The sequence below is a fragment of the Glandiceps talaboti genome, chromosome 22 (assembly GCF_964340395.1).
Source record: "Glandiceps talaboti chromosome 22, keGlaTala1.1, whole genome shotgun sequence".
Classification (NCBI taxonomy): domain Eukaryota; kingdom Metazoa; phylum Hemichordata; class Enteropneusta; family Spengelidae; genus Glandiceps; species Glandiceps talaboti.
The window spans coordinates 6,681,973-6,705,996 of NC_135570.1; the positions used below are offsets into that span (position 1 = coordinate 6,681,973).

General features: G+C 36.7%; 4 protein-coding genes across 5 annotated transcripts in view; 2 read left to right on the forward strand and 2 right to left on the reverse strand.

Moving 5' to 3' along the window:
- The first annotated feature begins 1,217 nt into the window (after window positions 1-1,217).
- On the forward strand, window positions 1,218-7,927 carry LOC144452466 (transmembrane protease serine 5-like). Its single transcript, XM_078143564.1, has 6 exons — window positions 1,218-1,296; window positions 1,809-1,934; window positions 2,377-2,489; window positions 5,400-5,622; window positions 6,505-6,656; window positions 7,727-7,927. Exons 1-6 carry the CDS (start codon window positions 1,218-1,220, stop codon window positions 7,925-7,927), a joined length of 894 nt encoding a protein of 297 aa, XP_077999690.1.
- A 2,553-nt stretch (window positions 7,928-10,480) lies between these two features.
- Window positions 10,481-14,897, reverse strand: LOC144452467 (GDP-fucose protein O-fucosyltransferase 3-like). Its single transcript, XM_078143565.1, has 3 exons — window positions 14,821-14,897; window positions 13,276-13,393; window positions 10,481-11,730 (listed from the first exon to the last, which is right to left on the reverse strand). Exons 1-3 carry the CDS (start codon window positions 14,893-14,895, stop codon window positions 10,481-10,483), a joined length of 1,443 nt encoding a protein of 480 aa, XP_077999691.1. The 5' UTR covers window positions 14,896-14,897.
- Window positions 14,898-15,096: 199 nt separating this feature from the next.
- Window positions 15,097-21,156, forward strand: LOC144452469 (NAD(P)H pyrophosphatase NUDT13, mitochondrial-like). Its single transcript, XM_078143566.1, has 6 exons — window positions 15,097-15,337; window positions 16,242-16,465; window positions 18,224-18,349; window positions 19,083-19,194; window positions 20,030-20,187; window positions 20,965-21,156. Exons 1-6 carry the CDS (start codon window positions 15,097-15,099, stop codon window positions 21,154-21,156), a joined length of 1,053 nt encoding a protein of 350 aa, XP_077999692.1.
- A 1,464-nt stretch (window positions 21,157-22,620) lies between these two features.
- The window catches only part of LOC144451958 (large ribosomal subunit protein eL34-like), a 95,194-nt gene continuing 93,790 nt past the window's right edge, over window positions 22,621-24,024 (reverse strand). The window contains exons 5-6 of one of the 2 annotated variants that reach the window (XM_078142884.1): window positions 23,842-23,945; window positions 22,621-22,845 (exon numbers count right to left, since the gene is read on the reverse strand). In XM_078142884.1, coding sequence (XP_077999010.1) covers window positions 22,761-22,845; window positions 23,842-23,945 — 189 coding nt within the window. In that variant the 3' untranslated portion in view covers window positions 22,621-22,760. The remainder of the gene's footprint in view (window positions 22,846-23,841; window positions 23,946-24,024) is intronic. The other variant, XM_078142883.1, reaches the window with a different exon arrangement.

Here is a 24,024-nt window from a genome sequence, read left to right on the forward strand (position 1 = left end):
ATGTCGTCTCGTGACTGACTTTTAGTAGGCTCAACATAGAATGTTAATGGTGAACTTTGACGATGTAGGCACCAGATATGACACGCAAGTTTACTGTATAGAGGATTTTGGAGTCGTCCATAGCTGTTGGTCACGTAAAATAGACACCCCATTTGAAGATCTGTGAAGGGTGTCCCACACTAGGTTTATCGCTGGTCGAGCGGTTATGCTCGTGCGCCTCTTACCTCTAGCAGTCTGGGTTCGAACCCACCAAGGGTCGGTTTGATTACAATTGAACCAGGCCTGTATGTAAGAAGGGTGAACAGATCTTCAAATGGGGTGTCTATTTTACGTGACCAACAGCTATGGACGACTCCAAAATCCTCTATACAGTAAACTTGCGTGTCATATCTGGTGCCTACATCGTCAAAGTTTGACCCTGCCGAACAACGCAAGTTTTCCCCGGGTACGCCAGTTTGCTCCTAATCTCAACACTAGGGCACTGCTACGTATTGACCATTCAACAAATTTCCGAATATATATGGAGGAATAACACATTTTTATTGTTAACTTTTTACATTGGCTAACTATTAAATTTAATTGTCTGAAGTTAACGAACCCAAAGAACTGAAAAATATTTTCGCAAACAACGTACAACTCTTAGGGGCCGGTCCATATAAAGACCGAACAGAATACAACCGAGGACTGACCTCTGGGGACACCACAATCAACAGCCTGTGTCTTTGACGTGACAGACCCAAGACACAGAGGTTGGGTACGCCCTCTCAAATAAGAACTAAACCATTCTAAAGATGTTTCCATTATACCAAACAACCTATGTTTCAAGAGTAAATTCTCTGATACATGATGGTGCTGTCTTGTGAGGCTGAAAATTATTACCCAAAACAGGGTCTGACTAACTAACATTCGCCTTTAAGAGTCAAATCTCTCTCTCTCTCTCTCTCTCTCTCTCTCTCTCTCTCTCTCTCTCTCTCTCTCTCTCTCTCTCTCTCTCTCTCTCTCTCTCTCTCTCTCTCTCTCTCTCTCTCTCTCACGTCATTTTCTTGTCTATCACACAGGCAATTGATTTAGAATTCGATTACTTTGACTTAGAAGCTTCTCTCAATTGCATGTATGACAGTGTCATTGCCTATGATGGTATCGACAGTACATTTCCCGAACTTAGGAGAATGTGTGGCCATTCCCTTCCCAACCCTACTGTATCAACTTTAACTGTCATGTCTGTGGAATTCACCACCGATGGAAGTGTGGAGTTCTTTGGCTTTGATGCAGTATGGGTAGCACGTGATCAGCCAAGTATGTAATGTTATTTAGACACAATAAAGTGCATTTTTTGTTTACAATAAAGTAGCATGTATGAATAGGTATACCTATAATATCTTGTCACAATGAAAATCTATCGTTCCAGCACATTAATAGACTATCTAGGAATGAGAATAATTAACTCGTACAAATCATGTGAACAGTACACCTGATCACGGTTTTCTTATTTTTTTCTTCAAAATACCAATTTATTTTCCAATCTTTAATTTGCTGTGTACAAAGTGATCTGTGATTCAGCAAGATAGCTTTGGAGCAAATTTACTATCGCATCGCGATTCTAGATTAGGTATTCCAGCAACTAGATATAATCCCAAAGTCCTTTGCATCCCCTGCCTCTTAGACTGAGCATGTTCAGTGTGGATTGACTATAGATTATTTGATTCAGTAATATCGTAGGTATGAATGGGAATAACATTTAGATGAACAACACAATAGTCATTTAATACCAAGAAATTGATTCATTTCAATGTTCACATGTTTAACAGTTGAATGCGATTCTGAGGTTGCATACCGTTGTGGAGACAACCGAAATGGATACTGTATTCCAATTGAAGAACGTTGTGATGGAAAACAAGATTGTGCTCTGGGCGAAGATGAAATTGGTTGCCCAGGTAAGTACCTAAGCATCTTTGAGTATTATCTGTTCGTTATCATACTATGTTAATACCCATTTAACATGTGGTGTTTACTTTCTGTAAGGGAAGATTATGTTATGGTGATAATTGTGTATGTATGTATGTATGTATGTATGTATGTCTGTGTCATCATTAACTAGTTCAAGTTAAATGAAATTCTGTATGTATTATTTTTGTGTATTATTTTAGGCACTAATTAAAGATAATTAGTTTTGTACAAGAGTTATGCAAGCTAATTGGACCAATTAACATATCAATAAAATAAAGTAATTCGGCCATATATCCCATATGCCATTTAGCACAGTAACATGAAGTCCATCAGTTAGATCAATTTACTGGCAGTGCCCCCACCCCCACCCCAACCCCCCACCTCAAACATTGTACATGTACTACCAATTTACCATTTATTTATTTCCAGATAATTCATTCCGTTGTGGCAGACCTGCTATTGATCCTAACCTGAATGCCACTACCACTGGCATAAATGTTGTGGGCGGTGCTGAAGCTGAACGTGGTAGCTGGCCATGGGTGGTAAGAATTAACATTTAATAGTTAAATTATCAAAAAAACTAACTAAATAACTAAAAACATACACTTGGTTCACATCCTTTTGAACTCATAAATGAGCTTTGGGTGTTCACCGACAAACTTTTATTTTCTCATTTAATTCATAGGGCATTCAACAAGCATTTTGGATTCTAAAATTGCTTATATTTGATATCTTTTTGACCTTTTTGGTGCATGGTGTGAGTCTTTATGTTTCCCTTAAGGATGAATGATAGGTATAAAAAACGCAATTGTGCATACACTCATGCAATGTTTTACGTCAATGTGTCTTTTTGCGACATTGCCATAATGATTTTGTGTGACAACCCTGGGAGTTGCAGTAAAATAATGTCACCACAAGCAAACACCATGGTAAAGGTCCAGTAAGAAATATATTTGACATGAATTCTATAGCCATAAACAAGCTTTAACCATAGACCCTCCACCAAGGTGGAGTGTCTATGCTTAAACACAGATAGTTGTTTTGAGTTACCGTTCACTGGCTCTGTCTGATGCAACCATGCAGAAACCAATAAGAAACTACACATACTACACTTTAAGATGGCAAGGTTGAACAAATAAAGTTTCTAGCGACACTTTGTTTGAAAGGAATGAAATAATTATTGCCACCATGCAGACATCAAATCCAGACCTCAAAACATTGGCACCCTGTTCCTGATCTAGCTGCAGTACTAAATAGACAATATATAGCAAGAAATTACAATTTTGCTACCTTAGTGAAGAATATGCAGTTTCTTAGTGGATCCACAAATGAACATGCTATGACCAAACAGTCCTAATAACTTAAGTATCCGCATACCATCTTCTCATCAAACCACAATGATTTGGAAAAGGGCTTTGTAATTGTTTACAAATTATTAATGAGTTACTTCTACCAAGCGTCCTCAAGCGGTGATGCTTAGTGGATGTTGGAGACCCCTGTAATTAGTCTTATTGCATGACATTTTACACAAGGATTGGATGTTATGATCCCCTGTAGTCGATATTTTAACTTTGGGTGTTAAAACCCAATATATTGAATAATAATACCAGATCCTCTTTCTCTCCCTTCTTTATTGGTACTTTAATAGGCAGCAATTCAGCGAAGCTTTGAACATGTATGTGGTGGTACAATAATTAACCAGCGATGGATACTAACGGCAGGTCACTGTGTCTATTTGTAAGTACAGTATTTTATCATACCTCTCTTATTAAAATGAAAATGACATTAGGAGTTGTTGCTACAAAAATCATGAAACTAACACATTCCAGAAAATGCTATATTTTCAACAGGACATAATGAAACATTGGTATCACCAAAAAGGCAACTCTTAGCTTACCAATACTCTCTGCACATGCTCAATTGACAGCCCAACAAGTCTAAGGAAATATTGGAGAAAAATTTCTGGGGCATATGGTTGAATATTGAGTGCACTGTATTGGGTAAAATTAGGAGACAAGTGAGGGGGGAATAACAGTAAAGAGATCAATATTGGAATCTAATTTTGTTACTATGGAGTTTTTAAAAAACCCACACATTTAGATCCTTTTATAATATCATTTTTCCTCAATATTACTAAGGCCAGGGGAAAGAAAGCTGAACTACATGAGCTTGCACATTGTTTCAAAAGTATTTATGGATATTTCTTGATATTTTCTGAACAATACAGGTTTAACTGTAACTTGTGTACATTACTTAACTGTAGAACTGGTGGTAAGAAATCAATTGCCATGCAGACAAATAGCAGAGGATTAAAATCAAAAATCAAAATGACTGAAAAAAGTACTGTGAAAACTCAACTTGAAACATTTTACCTTTGGCTCATTTTAGATCCTTGTCCAATTATTGTATCAAAAAATCGACCTACCTACCCAATGTGATGGGCTAGGTTGACCCTTGAATAGCATTTTAATTTTTTAATATTTGGCCTAAATATTACATTTTACTACAGCTTTTCCACCAGTCTCAAGTAAATACCCATGCAGGCTCACAGCTGGCAGCTTTCTGGTTGCCATAGTTTGAGGAAACGCCTTTATTACACAAGTAATCACTTTTAATCACAAGTAATCAAACTATTATGCAACGTGCTGTTTTGACATATGGAGAAGGACACATGACAGTGATTACTTGTGTTTAATACCTAGTTTGTTTCCAAGTCAATTCCTTTTGTTTCCAAATCAATTCCTTGTGTACAGTAACAAACTCTTACACATTACTTTTAAATACAAACTTGTGTATGTTGCCTCACATTATCTTATCAGGTAGGAAAAAATAAAGTTCTTTTATTAATAAATGTCACATTGTGACTTTGCTCATTCTAAATACGTTTTGGTATAATGGTGTATATTATATTCTCAAACTGGTCCTAATTGTATGTCTCTAATATCTATGACCACTACTAAGGAACAAACTGGTAAATACAAGAACACATACATAAACACAGTGCCTTCTTCCAACAGGGAAACATGTCCTTTTATTTCACAACTTTTTGTAATATTTTTTTGAAATATGAAAAAAAAACAATAGTAAATATTTAACTATTACACTTGTCATATATCATATATATATATATATATATATATATATATATATATATATATATATATATATATATATATATATATATATATATATATATATATATATATATATATATATATATATATATATATATATATATATATATATATATATCATAATTGCCTACATTAAGATGTATTCTTCTTTAATGAATTCTAAAACCTCAGCCATTCTCATACATCATGATGTAAATGCCAGGAAAATCTTCTTCGTACTTGATATGCCATTCTCTCTATACAATCATTCTCGGTTGTAGGTTTAGAAACATACCTCAAGTATTTGACATTGTGAGTGGTAACCACATCTATACACAGCCGGATCCTTTTGAAACCGTGCATGATGTGGAGGAGATATTTATCCATCCAAACTATAGCCCACTTAAAGAAGAGTGGAACTTTGCCCTGCTCAAAGTAAGAGGGATTATTGGTTTTATCAATGACTATCACTTGGATGTCTGTCTACCCGGAAAAGATGACATTTTCCCAGGAGGCACTGAAGGCTGGATCACTGGCTGGGGAGACACATCTCAAGTTATTCGTAAGGATATTTTCAATAGTTCGATAATACTTGTTATGATGTATTATTAGCAAGATAAAACTGTAGATTTTATTATTTTTAGAATTTTGGCACTACCATAATTTAAGATGATAGAATACTATATGGATGAAGTTTGGAATGTGTAAATGTGTAACATTGAAATCTTAAAAACTTTTAACTTGTCTTAACCAATAAACATGACTATAAACATGCAGACCCTCAAACAAGCAATAACAGAACAACTTGGGAGTGTAGGTGGTAAAAAGTTCTTTAAAGCAATAGAGACAGTTTTGATCGATATGGTATGTACAGAGTGTTCCAGATAGGAATGGTCCTTGGATACAATGAGTATTGGTATACACCAATAGCAGTCTTTGTTTGCCTGAATTGTTCTACAGTTAAGCTGTGGTGTTGGCATGTTGTAGAGGGTCTATTTCTTTGGCTAGCAAGCAGGTGATTTCTGTTTGATAGAGTGAGTTTCTTTGTGATTTTACTTAGCCTGGTAATAGTGAAGTTTTTTTAAGAGTGTCCCATTTTAAGTCCTGATATTAGTAACACTACTGGTTTTATGATAGTTCTTGGTGACAAATATTGCAGCTCTGATCTTCTCTGGACGTCTTCAAGATTATTTATGTGGATTTTCTGGTAGGGATTCCATATGGCACTGCAGTATTCAAGTTTTGGATGGATGATAGATTCATATGCAATTTCTTTGGTGGCTTGTGAAAAGTTCCATACGTTTTGCCATACTCTCATGTCAATGACCAATCCTGGCAGTAACTTGTCTGCAATTGGCCAAAGATTATCTCACCACAACTCATTCAACTGAGATGACATTACTTATAAGTATTTAATTGATAAACTTTTTTTTTAAACAAACAGAAAGTGACATTGGTCCACAGGATACTGGTAGTAATGTGCTCCTTCAAACCAGTGTAACTGTATATTCTGATGATTATTGCAACGACCCATTAAGACACAATGGCGACGTTACAGAAAGTCTAACGTGTGCTGGCGAAAATGATGGCTGTACAGTAAGTGAATGCATCGTAGTTGCGTTTTGGTGTTAATTAATCAGCAGTATGTTAATTTGAGTCCAATGGAAAGGAACTGATAATATTACTTCTAATGTTTGAGAGCATTAGACTTCATATAAAATTTATGAGTGACTTCAACTTAAAATGTTCATGTTAGTCTAATGGTTGCTCTTCGAATTGACGGGTTAGATTGTACACTAGCTCTTTTGACGAAATAATAATATAAAAAATAATAATGGTGTTTTATGTAGCACTTTCCCACACTGTGCTCAAAGTACATTTTGTACTTTACAATTATTACCCCTGGTATGGATCTGTAGCAGCACAACAGCCCTTTATACTTCCTCAACTCCTTGGGGAGCATACAATCCATTGCAGCCTCTATAAGCACATAGGATTAAAGCATTCACATTGCAACCCCAACCCTACCAGATCCCCAATTATACAGCTTGGTTGACCGAGGTACAGTAGTGGTTAAAATCTTGCACCAAGGACTTTAGCCATTCAGAAACAAACAGCAGAGACATGGCTCAAACCTGTAATCTGCAGATTCAAAACCAGCCACTCTAACCATTCGACCATCATGACTCCACTAAAATAGTCACAACCGACTGACTGATACTTCTATGGAAGTCAATAAGAATCTGAAATGAAGGCCTCTAAGTAGTCTGTCAAAGTTTATTCATGAATACTGCATACCAATATTGAATACTCATATCACTAGAAATGAAACTCCAAATAGTGATATGAATGAAATTTATTTTGCAGGTAGCGGCCATCAGCCCAAAATACATGTAGAAACAAATAAAACAAGACAAAAAGTATAAATGATTGCATATGTACATGGAACGAAAAAAGGAAATGTGTCAAGAATAAACAGAACTTATGAAATGGAAAGGTTCTCTCTTAATCTAAATGCCTTATAAATATACATTGCAAGTTGTCTTAGATGATGAGGGATATGTCACTATGGATCTTAAATAAGCAAAGTTCACTTGACGTCAATGTTATTTCTCTTGGATATGAGTAACATTTTTTTCTCTTATTGTTATTTTTTACTTGTTTAGGGTGACGATGGAGGTGCAATGGTTTGGTATAGACCAGATGGTGGTTTTGGCAATCCTGACGACGATAGATGGTACTTGGTTGGTATTATCGGTGACCGTACAAGTGATGGTTTTAACTGTGCTAACCCAGACAAACCGGGTCTTTACAGCTACGTTCCATCTGCAGTTGATTGGATAGAGGATACTCTGATTGCAAATTAAGTCCATACGGTTGTCAAGAGAATGACCGCTTGGATATCACAACGTTCTCTTGCACTTTTCTTTAAATGGGTTTCGCACCTTATGGTCATTTCAAATTGGGTGACTTGGTATACATATACTATTCTGGTTCAATAAAGATCTGTCAAATGAATATCTCATGTACTGAGTACTTTATGTATAACTGAGTGTAATAACTGTTGTTAGTGGAGTTAGCATCTGGCTATCTCTATCTTGCCAGTAGGGTACTGATAGTAACTTTGCTGTCATTGCAATTATGACTCGAAGGTATTGCAAAACAAGTGGCCATATGGATAACGATACATTTATTTTGGATTTTTAATCTATAAAACAATTTTATCATGGCTTTCTACTTGAAAAATCAATGTGAAACGAATACAGTGTGCTAACACACCACCATTTTTAGCACAAGAGAGAGAGAAGCCACCGTATCACTATCCTATTGGACAATAAAAGTGTGCAAATAGGCAAATAGAAACTGGGGAGAAGGAAATAGATAAACATGTGTCATTCCATGACGTCACCCAACTATGTCAGTTTACAACATCTTTCCTGTCATTTCAGTCAATTAAAAATTCATCACATCACATAAACCTACTCAAAGGTTCGCAAAATACACCTCTCACATATTCTGCCCAGGATTTTGGAACATCTAAGGAGATTCTTAAATACGACAATCTATGACTCAGAAATCATAGGAATTGGTGCATTGCTGTTGATTTTTATGGTAATAGGGAACTTGCAATCCAGACTGAGCATGCTCAGACGCAAAGGACTATGGGATTATCTGAGGTTATCGTATTACCTAATCTGGCGCTACCAATAAAATAAACCTCTCGCAATGGTCAGGGTGACTATGAATTGATCATTTATGGCTACAAACAAAATAACAATATTGGTCATAATAATAATTGATTAGCATTTATTATCGCATTTCCCATGATGCAACATTCAACATGGCGGGTTTGCAAGTTCCCTATTGCACCTGGTAAATATGTGAGTTCTATTAAAGTATGACTGTACGTACTCACAAAGATGGATTTTTGTTGATCTGAATTCAAATTAATAGCTTTGCGGAAAAGATGCGTTTTTAAACTTTTCTTAAAACAATCAACGGTATTACACATTCTAATCCCAGCCGGTAAATCGTTCCATAACCGTGGAGCAACATGGCTGAAGGCCCGTTTGTAGACGAAAGATGACCTCGTAAACGGAACCTCAAGCAAGCCCGAATCTGAAGAACGAAGACGACGCGTAGTATTTCTGGGTGTTAAAAGATCAACAATGTACATAGGCGCAAGACCATGAAGTGCCTTAAAAACCAGTAGTAAAACTTTGAATTCAATTCTACACTCTATTGGGAGCCAGTGAAGTGATCTTAAAACAGGAGATATATGATGATACTTGCGGCAGCCAGACAATAGGCGAGCCATGCTATTTTGAACTAGCTGTAGTTTCTGTAGTAAACACAAAGGAAGCCTAAGAAACAGTACATTACAATAGTCTAACTTAGAAAAAATGAAAGCATGAATGAGCCTTTCAAGTGACAAACGTGGAAGAAATTTACAAATGCGAGCTATATTTCGTAAATGAAAGTATGCACTCTTGCATGTGGATGTGGACACACACACACACACACACACACACACACACACACAATAGGTTGAAGTTTTCTTGAACAAAGTAACAGCAAAAGTTTAAGGAGCTTATATCTGAGGCATATTCTCCATTATTATATTAGAATGGAAACTGTCTTTTACTCCCTATGCAGAAAACGTGATGTTTCAAAAACCATTTTTTGACAAATATAAAATTTCATATATCTTTATAAAAGCTATTATACAATACTACATTAAATAGGCGTTTAGATATATAGTCACTGTGCACTTTTAATCTATGAGTGTAAAATGACATGGTTCCCCCAATCAAATCATTTATGGGTTACACAGGAGAATGTAAATTTGCATGTATAATCACTATAAAATCTTTGGTTCATTCTGATCTAGAAAGCATACTGGTGGTATGGGTCATGCACAGTGCCCTCTACCAATGTCATACATAGAGTAAAAATATTAGGGACATCCCTGATAATATGAGACCTCCCCAAGCGAGAGTCTGTGGAAACGAGATTCTAACTCACCAACAAGAAGTAGCATCTAGAGTAGTGCATGCTGGGGAATACTTCAAGTCCAACATTGTAGGCTAAACGATTTAGGTACTTTCGAGACAAATATCACTTTTTAAGCCAGTGATACATCTAAATCACAAAAAATAGGCCTTTTAATCCCATTGTCATGACTTAGAAGAAATTTACTATGTGACTCCCGTGCGGGGTAGTTGAAACGTGGTTTCCCCAGACTCTTGTCTGGGGGTGGTCTCATAAAAGAGCCCCCTAGTGGTGAGAGTCTGGGTATCCGAGACTAATCAGCTTCTAGCTGCACATCATTGTGGAGATAATCAGAGTGCCAGTATTGACTACATTTTACAGTTTTACTGTTTATAAAAGTATGAATATATAAACGGATATCAGTCACTTTAAAATCTTTGGTTCTTTCTCAGCTGCAAAGCATATTCACGGTACTCCTGCTTAGTAAAATTTTTCTGTGCAGTGACAAAATGGTGAAGAGATCTAGCCTCATACTTGCTCTGATCAAACAGTTGCATGTATAAGTTGATGTTGTTATTAGGGTTGTCTGAATTGAAATAGAATGGTCTGGGGCAGTCATAATGCTCTGCACTAGCAATAAATTTTTCACTCTCTTTTCCCTCACTGAGGGCTTTAATATTTTTATGTACTCTATTGCACACAAAACATTCAAATGCATCAATGAAGTTCATTTGTTTGTAATCATTAACACCCCAGTTTCTGGATTGCATTTCTGCGAGAAGTTTTTCATTACTGATTCCATCTCTCTTGTATTGTAGAAATTTATCATATTCTTCATCATTTGCATCTAAATATTTTATACGCTCCGCCAGTTCTTTAGGCGTAGTAAAGTCATTTGTCACCAATGCTGAATTTTCTGATGGCAACCAGTCTTTAATGGATGGAGAACCTCGACAGACCGGCACAGATCCAATTTTAAATACACGCCATAACTTTTCTGTGATGTAATCATCACAAATAGCGTTTTCAAATGATAGGATGAATTTATACTTGGCAAGAATTTCATGGAATTTATGGTTGTCCATTGTGAGTGGATCTCTTAATTCATCCGGAAGATCCTTGTTATGAAGACAAGCTCCATATGAATCCACATCAACATATTTCATCAGTTCTTCAACATATGAATCTCGGTCAGATGGAGGGTCACAATCTGACTGCACATACGCAACAGGCGCAAGACCATTTTTACTCTTCTCTTTCGTTGGCACGAGAAACTCCGTACTTGTCAGGTCTGAAAGTGTTTCAAGATATTGAGTCGTAATTGGAAAGTCAGACTGCCTTTTGAATGTTGCTGTGTGATTAAACAAAGTAAGGCACTCGGGTTGGTTTAACTTATAATTATTCTTGGGTGATTCTTCATGCAGCAAAGCCCACTCATGTTGTGGTTTCCGTGGCAATGGCAAATCATTTGAATGGAAATCAGTGCCGTAGAACATAAAAACTTGAGTTTTGGGATGTGTGTGAAAATGTCTGTCAACAGTAAAGAAACACTTATCTTGACCACATGTTTTGACTTTTCCTCTTTCACCAGTGAATCCAGTCCACCAAAGAATAATAGGTACTTTAATGTCCATCTTAGCTGCATCAATATCAAACTTATCATGTTTATCAATGGCTTCTGTTGAAAGGAAAATAAAGTCTTATAAGAGGTTGTCAATCATCATTTCTTGGCATTTTATAGAGACTTCCTACAATCCATAATAATACCTTATGTATTTTTTAGTGGTAGTTTAAAACACATTAGCGTGAAGATACGTTACCTAGTATATACGGAGTAACCGGAAGACCTATGGTGATCGTGCTTTCTCGCGTACCGCCCCCTTCGCTTGGAACAATGTCCCTCCAGAAGTGCGCCAGTCACCCAGCCTTGATATTTTTAAGAAGTGCATCAAGACTTATCTGTTTAGCAGAGCCTACTGACATCTCTATATATCCACACTTTTGTAAAGCGCCATTGAACATTGCTACGTAGTGGAGTTTGGCGCTATATAAATCTCTTTGATTGATTGATTGATTGATTGATATATCAGCTAAATCATGCACTCAGATTTCTGCAGCTGTTACTGTCAACAATTCAATGCCATAGACTTTTCATATGACAGTAAGAGGGCATTGTATGCTGCTAGTATTTCCATCCCCTATGTCCTTGTTTTTACACAATACCCACCCATCGAAGTCTATGCCATATGACTATTGGCTGAATGGCTTGACAGAAATATACTGGATAAATTACTTATGTTCCGCGTTCGGAACTACTACAAATCATGATTCCAGAGCAAAGAAACAATGTTTTACTAGTAAGTTGTCGTTTCTTTGTTTATGTAAACATTATTGTGCCCTCTAAGCCAATTTGACGCACCACTGATGCACACAATTTCTAATGATGCACCCAAATTTGGTGTTCCACTATCTCTTACTATGTGGTGAATGTGCCCTCTAAGCCAATTTGATACGCCACTGATGCACACAATTTCTTGTAACACACCAAAATTTGGTGTTCCTCTATCTCTTACTATGTGGTGAGTGTGCCCTCTAAGCAAATTTGACATGCCACTGCTGTACACAATTTCTACTGATGCACCAAAATTTGGTGTTCCCCTATCTCTTACTATGTGGTGACTCACAAGAAATGCCAGTTTTTATCATACTGACCCAGAACAACAAAATTTGGCTGTCATTGGAGGTGGCCTAGACATAATTATAAGTTGTCTAATGCACAGTGATGTCATACTACATTTGTAGGCTAACTTCTTTGTACACCCTTACAGATCCTTACATGTACTTATATAATCTGTCCTGGAATGACAACCAAAGTTAACATGAACTTGATAAAAAGCCATAACGTATTACTTTCTATGAGATTCAACTTTCAATGGCAAACAATTTGGTACCAACAAAACCCAAGACATGTTGTTCATCAGCCAATGGTAAATCAAATGACTTATACAGGTTATAAACATCGGAGCAGTTAAAACTATCAATCTGTCTTGGTTGACAATTCTTATCAGTTGATGAGGATCGTTGATCAAGACAGATAAAAAGCTAAATGCTAAAAAAAACTGCTTCAATGTTCTAACGTGTGTAAGTCACTTGATCTACCAAGCTGATGAACAATTTTAGTCAATTTATCACATAACAAACAAATTGTGTAATGTTAACTTACTTCCTCTGACTAGCTGTCCTCCATAATCCACATTTTCTTCAATCCAGAACTCATCATATTCGATTCCATTCAGTGGGCCACCAAATATTATATCATCAGAATTTAAACTTCCTAGAATCTGTATTAAAAAAATACAGATTTATACATATGTACTAGAGATTACTTACACTAGTGCACGTTCATACTAATGGTAGTTGCATTGCAGTGAAATAACACAAACATTACTGCATACATGCATGCAAATGACATGCAAATGACATGCAAATGACATGCAAATGAGAACATGATCATTCATTGCACAGAAAAATATGTGATCGCACATTATCATTTTTATTTCAGATAAATCACAATATTATTACTACTTTTCTGTAAAGTTAAAAATATGGAATGTGGAGCATTCTCTATAAATAGTGATCAAATTTGTGGTAAAAGTTATGAGTTTTTATAGGGTGCTATCACCTTTCCAGCACATGTAATTCTGAATTTTTGAATTCTGGAAAAAAAATATGGCAGACTCCCATGATGCATGAGTGCATGTGTGGCATACTTGGGGTATTTGCACAAATGCTTGCAGTGTTCTCTGTAGCCATACTTTCACGAGAGTAGCAAATCAAAGTGCTGCAGAAAACACTGCAAACGTGAATGCAAATATCCCTCATGAGTACACACACTGTCACTGACTCATTTAACATAGGTTTCTGTTGTTATTACATACACATGTTTATCTGAAACAGCACATTACCATCATACTTTGCAATCATGTGATTTAATGTGCAAGAAATGATTGCATCTTCATTTGCATATCATTTGCATACAGGAGATTACTTTTGCAGTATTGCACTGCAATGCAAAATTACCACTAGTATCCTCATCCATATGATCACTTTAATTAGGCATCATCCAAAGTAATACATGGCAGTTTAAACCCCAAACTCAATCTTTTTCTTTTTGTATTGACTTATGGTATCATCCTTGTTAAATATTCCAATCAGTTCAACAATTTTAGACTTTCAAAAGAAATGAATACAAATACAATGTGTACAAGTAGAAGGGAGCAAGTAGAACATTTATGCCGGGGGGGGGGGGAGAATTTTTTTTATTTTTGGTAAAAAAAACAAACCCAACACATAGCTCGGGAAACAAGTGCCTGTGGTACTGTACCACATCATTCAGAATTTAGCCCCCACAGGCACTTGTTTCTCGAGATATACAATAAGGATCATGCAGGCAAATAATATATGAAAGGGGCCTAGGGGTAAAATAATATGGGTTTCTCAGATCGCGTAAGTCCACACACCGCAAGATATAAAGTTTATATTTCGCGATGTGTGGACTTACCCGATCCTAGAAACCTGTGTTATTTTACCTCGTTCATATATTATTTGCCAATTATCTCAATATTGTCGATATTGTATTGTGACATATCTCGGGAAACACATTGCATGTGCCCCCCCCCCCCCCCCGACTTCCCCTGGCCTGGGCTACTATACTCTAAATACTTGTGAACTAAATGAACCATATTTTATACTGAAATATAAACTTTACCTGCAGGAGAAAAAATAACACCACACAGACAGCACAGATGACAAAGAGTCTCCTTTTCCGGGTTAGTGTAGCCATGTTTTCTATAATGTTTTCACGAATGTGAAGTTGGCATCGGATTCGGATACGGGTTCAAACTCATTTTGGATACGTATCCGAATCTGGTGCCGTCGGCCGGAGGTCACCTGGCAGTCTGGGGTAGTCTGGGGTTTTGTGACACGGTTCGGAAACTTCGTATTCAGTTCAGTCCTCCATTTGGAGAGTTGAGTTACCTGCACCATGATCTTAGCGTGCAGGAGTGTTTCCAGAAGCTCAATTTGTCAAAGTAATTGCACATTTGTTCGAAACCAGTCTGACTTTGTACGGAAGTTACGATGGCTACAACACGTAAAGGAGGACGGTGACATTTGCAGGGAGACACTGGTTTCACCGGCAGCTAAATTTTTACTATTTTTCGATTCAAAACCTCTTCTAAGCACACAGGGAAATGATCTTCAAGTGGCATTCCAAAGTTTAGGAGGTGTGTCTTTAAATGTATGTCCATACATAGGCAGTGGATACGTTTCTTCTCCCATCACGATCGCTGTTATACGTACATTGTACCCTGTCCTCTGTGTACGACGTGTTCAAATATAGATAGCGAGTGGACCGTCACGCGGTCGAATGTTCCCCTGGTCATCGTACATGTCGTAGACCCCAAAACGTATATTTTATTATCAAGAGCTATTTATGACATATGGACTTCAGTAAACGCAATATAAAAAAATCATATATCCGCACACTAAAATCAAACTCAGTCAATGATTATAATATATGCATGTATGATCAACTTTTCAAGTTGGATCAAAAGACTGAACTTCGAACCTAAAATGTCTAAATATATGACAAATCTTTTGCAGTCCATTACTAGAATGTATATCATTGATGAACCATAGACCCTACATGATGCTTGAACATTCTAACTGTTTCTCTCCCTTTCACGCCTCCACCTTTTCTAACACCTCTGTTTTGTGTGAGCTTTTAACCACTCATCCCATAGTTTCTCCGAGTTGATAGAGGGTCGATGCTTACACTCAGTAAATGGTTTCAAAGGGTTGGAATGTTCTTTGAAGTTTTGGTTGTGCATCAAAGAACATTTCTATATTTGTCCACATGATTGTTTACATGGCAAAAGTATGAAAAAATAGCCATCTCTAAGTTTGCACTGAGAAATCTATCAAATACCATAACTGTAGACTTGGCAACTAGATTATTCCCTAGTACTTTATTTTGTTCAGCCAGGGAAAAATGAGTGAGAATTAATAAGGGGCCAGCCCAGGCCTTTCACTTTGTTTCAAAGATGAGAGAGTTTCAATGATAATACATATATGAAGTTCTTTAATTGGCATGTTTAAAGTTAACATTTTGTTTCTTTCCTCACACAGATTTGCAGGCAAATCTTCCCAAAACTGAGAGTATATTGGAGTCCTCTATACTTCTCAATAGCCACAATAACAATGACAATGACAGTGCAATATTTGCAATTAATTTACCACCCAAGGATCACCTCAGGGATGAGATTCAAGACAAGTTTAATGGTACATTTGTGAATTTCAGAAAAGCCTTATTTCTACTTTCAAATAACAAAGATGTTAATATACTATCTGAGGTATGTTCTATGACAGAACCCCATGATGTGCAAGTGCTGGGTTTGGATATTCTGGGTATTTGCATAAGTGTGTACAGTATTTTTTGTGGCCGCACTTTCATGAGCATAGGAAGTGAAAGTGTGGCAGAAAACACCACAACCATGAATGCAAATATCCCTGAGTACTTATACTGGCACTCACATGGCATGGGGTTCTGTTATTATTATATATGGTTATCTAAGACACCAAATTTCCGTAAAACTTGATATTTAAAACCTGTACAATGAACATTTGCATCCTCATTTGCATATCATTTGCATGCAGGTATGCAATAGCGTTTTCAGTATTGCACTGCAGTGCAAATACCACTAGTATGTGTTTGTAACTAGTGCAAGTAATTAATTGCTGGTATATATAATTATGATACAATGGAACCTCCTGACATGCAAATACCAGTGTGACATATTCCTGGTATTTGCATGAGTTCTTGCAGTGTTCTCTGCAGTTGTACTTACAGCAGTGAGTGCAGCAGCAGAAAGCACAGCATGCATAAGTGCAAATACCCCAAATCCACACAGTTGCACTCATGACAAGTATCATGGGGTTCTGTAAATATTACACATGTCTTAATATCAAAAGTATATTACGTAAACAATACAACTGTGTGGTGACGTATGATTTCATGTATATGGAAAGGTCAGCACTCGCTCGCATACAGGTATGCTGTAATATTCTCACTTCTGCACTACAGTGCAACTATCACTAGTATACAATGCTTTTGTCCTCATACAGATAATTACTAGCACATATATAATAAAAGTACTTTTATCAAGAGTATGGAAATGCAAAAAATTGAAAAAGCCAGACTAACACTGAAGACAAAAGTGTATGCAATTATTGGAGGAATGAAAACACAGACTTGTAGAATGACGTATGCTTTGTGATATATATCACCAAGGGTTTGTTAGATCAATTTATTCCACAATATTTGTAAGTTAAGGAAATGCAAGTCACATAGGGGGCCTCGATTATTTTCACTACGCATTGACAAGTAGTGACAAAACAAATATGAGTATTTTCAAGCTGAGTTGAGAAAATATGGATGATATTTGTTTACCTTATATGGAGAAAACTATCTGATAACAGTTGATTATTATTACAGCGATTATTTTGAACCAGATCAACTCAAACACGCAACAGCATCTAACATAATCAACAAGACCAAAATCCACTTTGCGCAACGTGGAATTGCTGACATGATGACTGACAACAGTCCACAATATATAAGCAAGGAATTCTCCACTTTCACCAGTACATGGGAATTCAAACATACCACTTTCACTAGTACATTGGGATTTAAACATACCACTTTCACCGGTACACCAGTACATGGGGATTCAAACACACCACCAACTCACCTTATTGCACAGTCAAAGCAATGGCAAATCAGCTGTAAAGATTGCCAAGAAATTGATAAAGAAAGCCAAACGTAACTGCAAACATATCCAAGCAGCACTACTAGAATGAAGAAACACTCCAGATGAAAACGGATTTAGTCCAGTACAGAAATAGATGTCGAGAAGAACACAAACAACAATGCCGAAACATTGTTGAAACCACAAGTAGCAGAGGGAATTAGTGATAACATCATTGATCCATGGTCTTGTTACAAAACTATATATACCGGGGACCTAGTAGGATAGATTACCAAAGCCTTCTTGATTTGTACTGTCTACCTCTCCCCCTTAAACTCTAATTTTCTACATTCTGTCTTGCAGGGATTGTCATGCATAAATTGGCATATAAATAACAAGTTTTGTTCAAATTGTGGATCACCGACCGAGAAAACACCATCAGGGTCACAGAGAAAGTGTACACAATGTAAAGTTATTAATTACCCCAAGGTTAGTATATATGTATCTATTCTCGGTACCTGTAATAGAATATCACTGCCTAGGCGATTCATGAAAATAACGAACGTTTGATTTCTTGGTCAACACCATAACTCCATGCACTCACAGACAAGGACACACTTCACATACATTACTATAGGCACAAGTGAGAATAAGTCGACCTTTTTCTATTTGGACCCTCTAGCCTGGGTATATGGTACTATTGTAGGTACCAAGAATTGAATTTTAAACTTACTATTACAGGTGATCGTGACAAATTTTTTCCACACAGATTTTGACTCTACTATCATGTTTTTAATGAAAGTTATAATAATGATTACCGGTGCTGGGGATTGCTCTGTTCTGTGATTTTCTTTTTTATGCAGACAAATACACACATAAACACAACCTCAGATTCTACGGAAATCTAGTCAGGTCTTGGGACTATATGACAGGGCTATGTTGCACACTCCGAATCACGTCACTGTAGAATTGTCAAGGCTTTCCCAGTCAGTCCACACGCTAATCCAAAGTCACCCAGGTCTGGCAACAAAGCACCTGCAGGCTGTGTGAGTAATCATCCCTGACTCTTCGAGTCATTACTCCAGGAGTCCCACCCACCCCCACCCCCCACCAATAAACTTGACACTGTACTTTAGAGTTGCACCAGACTAGATTTTAGGATGGCATCTACTCTGTACTCATTTTGTATCTCATTGAATTCCATTTTAACTTTCTCTTTTAGATGTCTCCTGTTGCTATAACAGTAGTTCACCATGGTAACCAATGTCTGTTGGCAAGACAACCACAATTTCCAGAGGGCATGTATTCTGCATTGGCTGGTTTTTGTGACATTGGTAAATGAATCATCTTTCTTAGGGATGATCACACAATGTCGCATAGCTCATTAAAACCATTTAGGACCAAAAAACCTCCCCCTAAGCAAACGTTCACAAGTGCAACATCAGTATGTTTATATATGATGTAAACCATGATGAAAATTGCAGCAGTCACACCACAACCATCAGTGCAATGTCAAAACATAAACAAATTGAAACACTACCAGAAACCCAGCACTGTATCTCACATTAGAAGTAAATTTTAGTCAACATATCAATAGTAAATATCAAACCTGTTATCATTGAAAGTATAAAAGTTTTCGAAATTTGGTTAGAAGTGTGAAAATGAAGTTCAGCAACTGCATTGATGCCAGACCCCCCTCCCCTCCCTTAACAAACAAAGTTCGTTTATTAAGCTTGTGTGACATTGTGCGATCATCCCATATTTTAGTCAGTTAATAATTTTGGTGATGACATCACCAACTTTGTTCAGCTATTTATGTAAATTTGGAAGTATTTAGCAGTCTGACATGTGGTACATGTAATATGTATGTATAAATCTTCTTCAAAATTGCCCAAATATTTCCTGTTACTTCTATTGTCTCAACAGGATTTCCCCCAAAAAATGGACAAATTCATCAAAAACTAAAACGTAAAAATGAAACAGTGATAGTACAGTGATGAACTCTACAATCTACTTTCTGGTCCACGTAGACTGACAGATTTATTGGTGTGGACACTCATGACAACACTGTGGAGCAATCACAGTGATGAATCAATCAATCTAGGGTTGAATATTTTGACAGAAAAAGTTGAAGTTTGCTGTTATTGTTGTGTCTGTGTGTACTAATAGGTGAGACTATGGAGATGGCAGTAGAGAGAGAGGTCGCAGAGGAAGTTGGTTTGGAAGTAGATGAAATATCATACTACCATTCACAACATTGGTCATTTCCGGCTACTAGTTTGATGCTTGGTTGTCATGCCAGATTAAAACCAAATACAACAGATCAGGTAAATTCAAGACTCAAAGCATTTTTTTTAAAGGACCAGTAATATTTGTTGATGCTGGATAATTCTTTAAGTTTTCATAAACTTATCTCACAAGAACTCCACTGAGAGTCAACCTCCATGGGTTCATTGTAATGCAGGATCTAGGAGGAAACTGGAGTGGCCAGGGAAAACCTGCATTGTACAATAGAGTAACGACACTCCTCTTACTTATTTCATCAAACCCAACCCAAGCCGCAGTGCCAGCCATTGATAACCCAGTTCAGATGGAAGATCAAAATTTTCAAGAGCGAAAATAGTTTGTCAGAACTATAGAAAAGTTGGTCCTGAACAAAAGTGATACTATCTTATCCTTTAAAGGCTCCACTAACAAGATAGCACATATGTGAGAACCTGGGACTGAATTATGATACTGGTTCCCAACAAAATTCTGCTAGGCCAGTGTAGGGAAATCTAGTTTTACTAAGGTTTGGGCACCTCTGTAACGGAGAAGGGATATCTGGTCAAACATGCATCAATTTCCCATACCTTGGTTCTGTAATTTTGGTGAGGAAACCAGGTGAAATATCCAAGAAACTCTGGCAGATTTTACAACTGACCACCCTTACCAACAACAATACATTAAACATGTGTGGATATGCAGTCTCTTCTCATCATAACTTGTATATGTATGTTATGGTAGACTGCACTGCATCCATACAAAATTGGCACTATTATAGATATTAGAAATTGAGAAATGTTTCAGAGTTCTATAATTAACAACTTTTCCCTTTGTTACAGATTTCTATCGATAAACAAGAATTGGAAGATGCAAGATGGTTTCACAGAGAAGAAATAAAAGAAGTCATGAATTTGCAGTCCAAAGATTCATCAGCAAGAATTCCCAATCCAGGAGCTAGTTTTTGGCTTCCACCACCTATAGCCATTGCACATCACCTTATTAAATCGTGGGCACTGAGAGACAATGTCTGATAAATCAATCCTGTTTGAGAAATTTGATTCAAGCAATTGATTTACAATGATGTATGAAACAATATGCATCTGAAAAACAAAAGAACTAAAGATAAATTGAAATATTGTCACCCATATAGTGGTACAAATGCATTGGTCTTCCCGAAGAGGCCTGCCACTTTGCATACAATGTGGTACATAAATTTTTTTTAATTTCCCATCTTCCAGTTTGCCATATTAAAGAGAAAGTCAGTTTAGTAGAAACAAATCGCTATCTGGCTTCAGAAACAGCTTGCTAACATAGCTACATTTTATTGTCTGGCTTGACGAAAATTGAAGTAAAATTGCATTTCAATCAACTGAAAAAATATATGTTGCCATGTACTTAGGGCAACCAACTTTTGTAAGGACAATTGCACAATATGGTGAAAACTATAGCGGTCACACCACTACAATCAATGTAATATAAAAACATGATTGTAAACACATTAATATACTACCAGAAACCATAAACACATTAATATACTACCAGAAACCCAGCACCATATCTCACTTTAGAAGTAAATTTGTATCAACTCATCAACATCTCAGTAGTAAATACAAAAGCTGCTATAATTGAAGGAGTGGAAGTTTTCCGTCAAAATTTTGTTAGAAGTGCGAAAATGAATTTTGGCAATTGCATTAATGCCAGACCCCCACTGGTGATGAAAAGAAGTGGTCTTAAGATTGTCATCAAATCACACAATGTAGCAAGACTTTTTTGAGCAGACAACTCAAACAATTTCCATTGTAGACTTTTACTGTCCAATGGCATTACTCCTCTTCCTTGATCAATATTTAGCTCCCCCACCCTCTGAATGTAAACTGAAAGATCAGCTGTTGTGGGTGCTTGCATCTGTTTAAGGGGAGGGATGATGAGACGCCCCCAGCAATGTATTTTACAGGACAACGTAACAACGTAGTCATATACTTGGGTACTGGGTAATAAGTGCATTTGTAAGTGTAGAAAATAGAAGAAAAATCTGCATGAATTTGTGCAAGCAGGATGTAATTGAATACAGGGTAATGAATAAAAGTGATTTTACTGACGTAATGTTGTTCTAGTATTTGACATGGTATGGTTGAAGCAGATGTAAATTTGTAATCGTTGTTTGGGACGTCTTTCTTTTCATGGGTGTTAATTTCCAGAAATTGTGTTAATCTACGAGTGGAAACTAACTATTCTTTCAACCTTCTGAGTTTGTCTATCACAAGCTGTGCTATAACTCTTACTTGTGATGATTTTCCCCCGTTTAAAATAATAAAGTTTACTTCAATGATCATTAAAAAGACAAACTGTTCATCCGATAAATCTCACTCCCTACTCACTCACACACGACTTGTGACATAACACAAAACACCAGAGCATTCACGCAGTTCAGTTTTGGTGAAGCTGATAGTTTATTGTATGGATGTGTGAGTAATGCATTGTTTACTAGCCAGCCTTGGCCACATCAAAATTTGCTTAGTATTACACCGGGGAGTGAAATATTACACAAACTCATTATGTCGTGTGTTTATCACCAGCCTTTTTTAATACATTTGGTAAAATGTAATTACAGATCAAAGTTCAAAGATTTTGCTTTTTAATGTGCCTTTTTCTTTTGTGCTTGTGCCTTCAGTACTCTGACGACAATCTTCTGTTCTTCAATCAAAAAGGCTCTAACAATTCTGCAAAAGAGAACACAAAAGTTACATCAGTGTCGCTATCAATTTTCCACTGACAATCTGGTTGGGAATTACAGTATTGGAACATGACTGAAAGTTGATCACGAAACACAAAAATTTGTCAATACGCCATATTCTTGTTACTGAAGTTCTCACCATTTTGTCGATAAACATCATTAGGGGGCACCCAAGATTTGGCAGTTTTGCTAAATTTTCCTTCATGGCTGATGACTGAATGGCAATATGTAAGAAATGGTGAATGAATTGAGGCTGTGTTACATCTTCGAGCATTACAGTTAGTGGTTAGACATGTTTTGATTACTTGTAGAAAATAGGACAGCAGGAAACACTAAAATGAGTGGCAATCCCGTGTCTGCTGTCTTTATACTTCATGACTAGACTATTCTGGCCCTCATATCTTGCCTCAGAACAGCCTGCAAACAGCGCTCCTAGTGGTGAAACCTTGAAATTTTTATCCTTCTGATAACTGGAATATGACGTATTGTTTTTTAGCGTAAATAAGTATGTCCTAATTAAGCGTACACAGGAGTTAGAGAAATAAATGTCTGTACCAGCCTAAACCTGTATCAGTTTGATAAATGGTATCATTTGAAAACAGCTGTGTAACATACACTGTTTCAATTGGTTTATTTACAAGCCGAGCATGTGGCCTTTCTAATGCAGTCAATTAGCAAATGAAACAGTATACTTTCACACTTGATATGGATGTTATAAACGATTGTGGTATATGTACAGAAAACACTTTACTTTGGTGTTATGGGTTGTAGTAAACATGTTACAGTATTTGGGGTAACTTGCACCATAGATCGAAGAATTTTTAAGAAGTTCAGTTTAGTAAGGCTGGATTAGAATTGAAAGATTTTACAGATTTCCACAATCTTTGTTTGGTTACGGAACCAACTACCCAAAATACCTACATTTGTCTACCACAGGTTTCACATCATGTTTCATATCCAACCAACCAAACCAAACATTTACCTTTGTCTAACACAAGTTCCACATCTAGAGCCACCATATGTTCTTGTCACATGTTTCTTTGTCTTTGACATTGACATCAATTGCTTTGGACGTGCTGGTTTGATCTGCATGAAAAAAAAATAATTAGTTTAAGTGGAACTTTGTAAACTTTGGTGCATCATGAAGAAATTTTGATTTCCTTAG